Raw genomic sequence first — 7,500 nt, forward strand, 5'->3', positions numbered from 1 at the left:
AATGATAAAATTATAATAATAATACTAACAATAGTCATGATAATGATTATAACAAGTAATGATGACAATAAGGATAATTATAATGATAAGAACAACAAAAAATAATGGTAATAAAGATGATAATGATAAAGATGATAATATCAATAACACTAATAATGATAATGATAATAGTAGTAGAAAAAGTAGTAATGATAATGATGATGATTATGATGATGGTGATGATGATGATAATGATAATAATAACAATAATTATGATAATAATAATAATAATAGGAATAAAATAGTAATAACAATAAGGATATAAATAATAATAATGATGATAATTACAATGATAATAATTATTATAATGAAAATAATAACAATAATCATTATGATAATAATGATGATAATAACAATAATGATATTATAAAAATAATAATATTAATAATACTATTACTAATGATAATAACAATACAAAATATATTGATAATAATGATAATAATAATAATAATAATAATAATAATAATAATAATTGTTATTATTATTATTATTGATATCAACAATACTACTACTACTACTAATGGTAATAACAATAATAATTTTAAGGATAATAATAATGATAATAATAATATTAGTAGTAGTAATAATAAAACTACTGGTAATAATAATAATAATAATAATAATAATAATAATAATAATAATAATAATAATGATGATAACAATAATAATAATGATAATGATAATAATAATTATAATTATAATTATAATTATGATTATAATAATAATAATAATAATAATAATATAATAATAATAATAATAATAATTATTATTATTATCATTATCATTGATAATAATAGTAGTAACAATAATAATAATAATTATTATTATTATCATTGTTATTGTTTGTATTATTATTATTATTATTATTATTATAAAAATAATAACAATAATCAGTATGATGATAATAAGGATAATAATAAGAAGAATAACAAGAGTAACAACAATAAAAAATAATACTGAAAATAACCATAACACTGATGAGCAAAACAGCAACAAAGATGATACTATTGTTCATTCCATTGATGTTAACGTAATGATAATGGAAATATAAGGATGGCGATCATATGAAAAGCCACAACAATGGCAATGGAACTTGAATGACAATAGGAGGATGGCAAAACTGATGATGACGTAAGAAAACCTAACCAATATAAAAAATATAATAACACAAGCTTCATCCTTCTTGGATCCTTACGCCCTCCTTAGATAACTATAGGCCTAGGTTTAGAGTCAGAACTAAACATGAATAACACAACTGTATTAAATCTGACACCTATCAAAGCAAGGGAACAAGCTACTTAAATAACAGAAGTAGCTTCTCCTTATAAGGGAACGAGATCATTGCGGCTACAATAGCCTCACAAGTTACCTGTCCATAGTTAGGCAAAGGACATGTCAGTCTCGATTAGTCCCACGAATGAAATCCAGTGAAATGTAAAACGTATTTCTGAGCTGTGTGATTGTGTAGAATATGCGTTTGTATCGATATTTGGTGAGGAGGAGTGGTGTTTACTTGCGTATTATTTTGTACTATAAATGGTGATCTTTGTTTACAGTGATGAGTCATATGTCGTTATGGTGTGATGGTTAACCTAATATTATTGTCCTTTCCCTAAGAACAATGACGAGAATATGAATAATGACTTTTGACAGCATCATTCCAAAACCAATAAGCGTTCAGTTATGGAAGGAATATTGATCTTTGTTCTTGTATTAATCCATCTTTAACCCTAAGGGTAATTTTAGTGATAGTCTAAAGCTGGCTTATAAATTATTTGTAAAGATTACTTCCAAGCCATGTTATTCTATACAACGAGAAATCCTCACACAGACTTGAGTCTTTTCTTTCCTTTCTTATCCTCGCATGACATTACAAGTTTACGATAGACTGTCCAACAGCTGATAGTCTATTGCTTTGTGGCGACAAGTTGTCACTTACCAAATAATACATCTATTATTGCACTCCGAACTATGACTATTCGGTTATTCCTTGCGATTTGCGGGTGTACACGCTCTCTTAGAAATGCAGTTTCTCGTCACAGAGTACCATTCTATCGAGTTGTTCAGTCCAACTCGGCGAAATTACTAGGAATGGTTGTGCGTTGGCGGCGCGTGGCAACGTCCCCGGCGGCCCAGCGTGGCCAAGTGCTGGAGGAGGAAGGCGACGGAGCTCAGTTGTGTGTTGGTGCGAGTGAGGGGAGGGTGTGTTTCCGCTCCCTCCGTGTGTGCTGACCTCTCTGTTCGCAGAGGACGAGAACTAAACTTTACGATTGTGTCTTGGATGCATGATTTTAAATACTGCTAAATTAGGATTATGGTGTTGTAGTGACGGCGTGTCAGTGTGTCTATGCCTGATAGTAAGGACCTAAGAGAGCTATGAATGCTGGAGAGGTGGTGCTGACCTGCGGCGGGCTGGGCGCGGGGATGATGAAGGCCAGCAAGGCGGGCAAGGTGGGTCATAGCGGGTGGGCAGCAGGTCACCACGACCCGTGGATTCAACCGGCAGCCGTACCAACCACAACCACCACAACCCTGGGCCCCAAGGAACCCCCGACCAATACTTCCATGGATTCTGGTGTTGCGGGTTTGCGCGACACCCCCGTCCACACGCCAGCGCCCATACACAACAACAACAACAACAACAACATGGTGGGCAACAAAGGAAACAACAACAACAACAACGAGGAGTGCGACGTGCCCAAGTTCATCGTGGACCACACGACGCGCACAACTTATATGAAAGGACGATTTCTGGGCAAGGTGAGTTCAGTGCCCCATGCCCAGCCAACCTTTACGGCTCAGGCCTCCTCGGGCTCTTGGCCATGGCTGTCTCCCTTCTTTATATCTATCCCCGCGTTAGTGTCGCGTCCACTCCTCTCGGGCCTTTCTGTCGCGTCCACTCCTCTCGGGCCTTTCTGTCGGGCCCGGAGGGAAGGCAACTTTGTCCTGTAGGAGGTTCAGCGAGGGAGTGCGGGAGTTTGATATTGGGGAAGGCTAGGGGGAATTTGTAAGCTGTGTGAGCCTGCTAGGCCAACCAGCCCCAGTCTGATCTATGTTTGTAGAGGGATGTGGGCCAGAATTACCCCCTTGCTGTATACCCAGAGACAGTGGAAAAAGAACGGAGATTCAGAATCCAGTGTTTCAAATACGACGCGTTTTCGTCTACACATTCATTTAGGGCTTCATTACCCAACAGCCATGTGGTCTTGTGAAAGAAATTAATTTTATGGGGACGAAGAATTAGGTATTATTTGTTTTAATAATATTCTTTCTTTGTATATTAAGACCTTTACGGAGTTGTATGAGAAATAGTTTGTATTTTTTATCCAAATTATATGAAAAAGTCAATTGTACTATTTTAAAAGCCCAATTACAGGTAATTCCGTTATGCTGGCAGTTTCATTCGCAATTCATGGAGCACGAAGGGATGGATGTAAACCCTGTCTGTTTTGTGACAAAGATTTGCCCCGCGAATGCATGATATTTACGTGCAAGACACCATCATTGTGTATGTTTTGGAGAGGAACGGATGTTGTTTTTCAGGTAGCAGAGTCAAGGGCTTGTGTTTCTGGGCTATTTAGATACATTTGTTGGTATAGGTAAAGTTCTGACTAGCCGTCTTTAAACCGGAAAAAAATATATGCATGTGATAGAGCAAATAAATCTAAGAAACTTATCTTCTATGAACTTCCGTCGCAAATCAGAAATAACGAAGTTATTGGACACGCAAGTGTCACAGAGCCCCGAATGAAAAACTATCTCAATATTTTAAAAATCGCCATCCGATATCCTTTCCTACTTTATGTAAACAAAACAATGATACCGTTTTATTTTGGTTCATTTATTGTAATACTTTCATTTCGTAACTAGAAAAATTCCGCATAAACTTACATGAAGGTGATTTTCTTTCTACATTAAAATGTCTGACAATACACGAGTAATACCATCATAAAATCGAGTATTTACAGTAATTATGACATTTCTTACTCTGCGCAAATCGATGTGTCTGGTCCATATTACGGGCAAGAGGGAACTGAAGAATTGCGCGCGATTTTCAAAATCAACAACGTTACCGCATGAACAGCGCACGAAACCTTTTGAAACTTTTATTATATACCACATGCGCGTGACATTTGTCACGAGAGCCAATAGCATTACAGGAAATGCTATAAACCAATCACATGCCATCATTTGCGCCACACGTATGTATAGTGGGCAAGGAGAGCAAATATACCAATCTCTGCTCAAAATGGATCTCAGGTGTGTAGGTTGTGACCCACATTATTATAGAGTTATATCTGATTATTTTGAAAAAAATGATAACGCTATAGAGTTCCTGAGGGCACACGGTGTTTTGCCAAGAGCGGTAAGTTGCCCGCATTGCGATTTACCTTGCAAATATCGTGAAGATCGACATATGTGGTATTGTGGCAGATGGAAAAAAATAGCAAAGACAAAACGGCGTAAAAGTTGCGTTTTCTCGACCAGCGATTACAATGGCACGTTTCTGCAGGGGACACATCTCGAACCTTTTAAAGTAATTTTATTTGTGAATCATTGGCTACAAAAACATTGGGATCACGCACAAATTATTAAATGTATTGGCATTTCTAAGCCAACTAGCGTAGATTGGAGGAGTTTTTGTTCTGAAGTAACCGAATATTGGTTACAAAATCAAAATTCAATAGGAGGTGCTGGTGTAATAGTTGAGATCGACGAGACGCTGCTCGTGCGCCGTAAGTATAATAGGGGCAGACAGTTGAGCCAGGTGTGGGTCTTTGGGGGTATTGAGCGTGTAAGTAAAAAGAAATTCGTTGTGCCATTAGTTGGCACTGACCGCAGTGCAGACACGCTCATACCCCTTATTAAGAAATATATCAAACCAGACAGTGTGATATACAGTGATGGATGGGCTGCTTACCGGAACCTACAACATCATGGTTACAAACATCTGAGTATTAATCATTCTGAGAATTTTGTAGACCCAGACGACCCACAAATACACACACAAAACGTAGAAAGGTTATGGAGGGACCTAAAGGAATGGGTCAAGCGGCCAGGTATTAGGGCCGCTTACATCAACCAATACCTGGCCCGCTATTTATTTATAAAATCAAATCAAACATCTCTGATCCATTCCTTCTTTCTACAAGCGGCAGAGCTGTATCCGCCGCAAGGCGGAAAAGAGAGAAAGATCGACTCGCCTGCCCCAGTCCCTCTAGACCTTTCATCTTCAGAGAGCGAGTGAAATCCGGTAAGAGTTCACACTTACCTGATTGCTTGTATGCATATAGTCCAAACAAAAACGTAATACAAAACAAATACCATTTTTTCGCGCACCTAAAGACAAATTTCTTCTGAAATAGCGATAATAAATTAATAATGTGTGAAACAGATAAACAAGGACACCATGTATAACGACCAATTATTGACAACTTAGCGATTATGCGGTGTTACAGACTGAGAAATTCTAGCCAATGAAAACTTCAGGCAATGACGTCAGAGTTTTCTGACCAATCAAAAACAGTTTTTCGGAAAGCCCTGCCCTCGCCCATTGAAAACGTTCAGTGTGTATCTGTCCGGTGGCCAAGGAAGTGTAGGTGTGAAAAAAAAAAAAAATATAGAAGCCGGCAGAAATGTTTACAAATTGCGAAATACACGTATAACTGGAAATACACGTATAACTGGAAATATTGCTACGCCGAGGACGTGTTATTGTAAAGCTTAATAACGGAGACGGGACGATATAAGGTTAGTAAAATTTAAGTAACGTTTAACGAGAACCGGCGAAATCTACATAGTTATTGCACGAAGTACATTTCAAGTAATAAGCCAATTAATGTAATAAAAATGCATACTTTTAATAGGATAATAATACATGCATTATTAATACAAATTATTTACGATTTGGCTATTGCAACCGACCGCAGTGGGTGTCGTGGCCGCGCGCGACGAAATCAGGCTAAAGCTTTCATAATTCCGCGGGACGAGCAATAAGGCTTGGCTGCGAGGCCTGAAGCCTCGCCACGGCCTCCGAAGTATTTTCGGCTCAGGCAAAGGTCAATAAGTTCCATCTTACATTTTAAGACCAGTATAAGTATTGAACGGTTACCATATTTGACGACAATCATCACTAAAGTTTGCAAGGTGTGTTACAAAAATGTGTAAGTTTTTTGTTTGAGAATAAAATTCACGGAGACTGCGTGTGCCGTTGCGGCACGGTCTCCGTGCGCGACACGTAACTGTCAGTAGCGCTTTTTTTTGTTTCTTTGCTTTGTATTTATTATCGCAGTCAATCAAAATACCGTTGTTATTTGAGGAACTATTAATGAAGCTTGTGTATGAATTTGAAACGGTCATCTGGAAACTTTCGAAACGCATTTTCATATTAAAAAGTTGATTGTGCCAAAACATGGTTTGATTCATTTGTATTGTCCGTCAATCAGGCAAAAAATAATCCTGGATTTAACCGCCGAATTGTATACCGTAATTGCATACGTGAAACATGGCCACTGTCCCCGTAGAGTTTCAGCAAGCCCGATTTTAAGTTAATTTAGTGTTTTTCTTGTTTTTCTGTGTGTAAATCATGCTAATTACCCTCCCATAATACAGTGCGAAGCCGAATCTTACACATTTGATCAACTTTGCCGTCGGGGAATACAAGTTCCGCTACTCATCAACGAGTCAAATGCGACGGAAAGCAACAGCATAACAGCGTTAAACTACGAGGGGAGATTACACTCCAAAAAAAGTGGTTTCGAAAGTCGGAGGCTGGATGAAACTTAACATTTACCCATTTGTTTGTTGGTTCTTGCAGTCTATTTGTTGATGTTCGTTGGTGTGGGAGGAATTCAGGCAACCGCTGGAATGGCTGGAGCAAACGATCTGACCCTGGTGGCTTGCAGGAAATAATGTTGTTAAATATAATTCAAGTCCCGTTTGTTAGCTATGCGTTTATTTGTCTATTGGCAGTTTTTGTGCATTGATAGACCATAGTGTTGTAAGAAATTGCTTGGTTATTAGACACCTGGCTCGCATTGTGACTATATGTAACATTCATCTGCAAAGCGTCGACAAGTGTTAGGAATGACTGTCTCGATTCTTGTCCCATCTTGCCCATCAGAACTGGCGGAGTGACCTTCCAAATATAGTATGGGACCTTCCACACAACCTCCTCCATGCCTTCACCCCCCCTCTCCTCGGACGGCGTGGGCGGGGCATATACACGGGGGAGGGTCCGGCTTCGCCCAGTGTGGTCATGGTGCAAGCTGAAATTTGTGCCTGCGGTTATTGTAGTTCCTTGCATATGGGTTTGAAGGGGACCTTACACCGGCTGATTGTTTGTTGAAAGAGTCTCGTTTGGAGTTTCTGAAGTAATCTTGGAGGAGGGTTTCCCATATTCTCTCATGATCTGAGTGAGGTCAGGTTGTTCTCATGGTCATAACCTGCTTCAGCTGACCT

General features: G+C 38.4%; 1 protein-coding gene across 1 annotated transcript in view; it reads left to right on the forward strand.

Moving 5' to 3' along the window:
- Positions 1 to 2,230: 2,230 nt before the first annotated feature.
- The window catches only part of LOC125034570 (serine/threonine-protein kinase plk-1-like), a 219,869-nt gene continuing 214,599 nt past the window's right edge, over positions 2,231 to 7,500 (forward strand). Inside the window, exon 1 of the mRNA XM_047626466.1 lies at positions 2,231 to 2,799. Coding sequence (XP_047482422.1) covers positions 2,416 to 2,799 — 384 coding nt within the window. The 5' untranslated portion in view covers positions 2,231 to 2,415. The remainder of the gene's footprint in view (positions 2,800 to 7,500) is intronic.

Source organism: Penaeus chinensis, chromosome 18, assembly GCF_019202785.1.
Source record: "Penaeus chinensis breed Huanghai No. 1 chromosome 18, ASM1920278v2, whole genome shotgun sequence".
In the NCBI taxonomy this organism is placed as follows: Eukaryota; Metazoa; Arthropoda; class Malacostraca; order Decapoda; family Penaeidae; genus Penaeus; species Penaeus chinensis.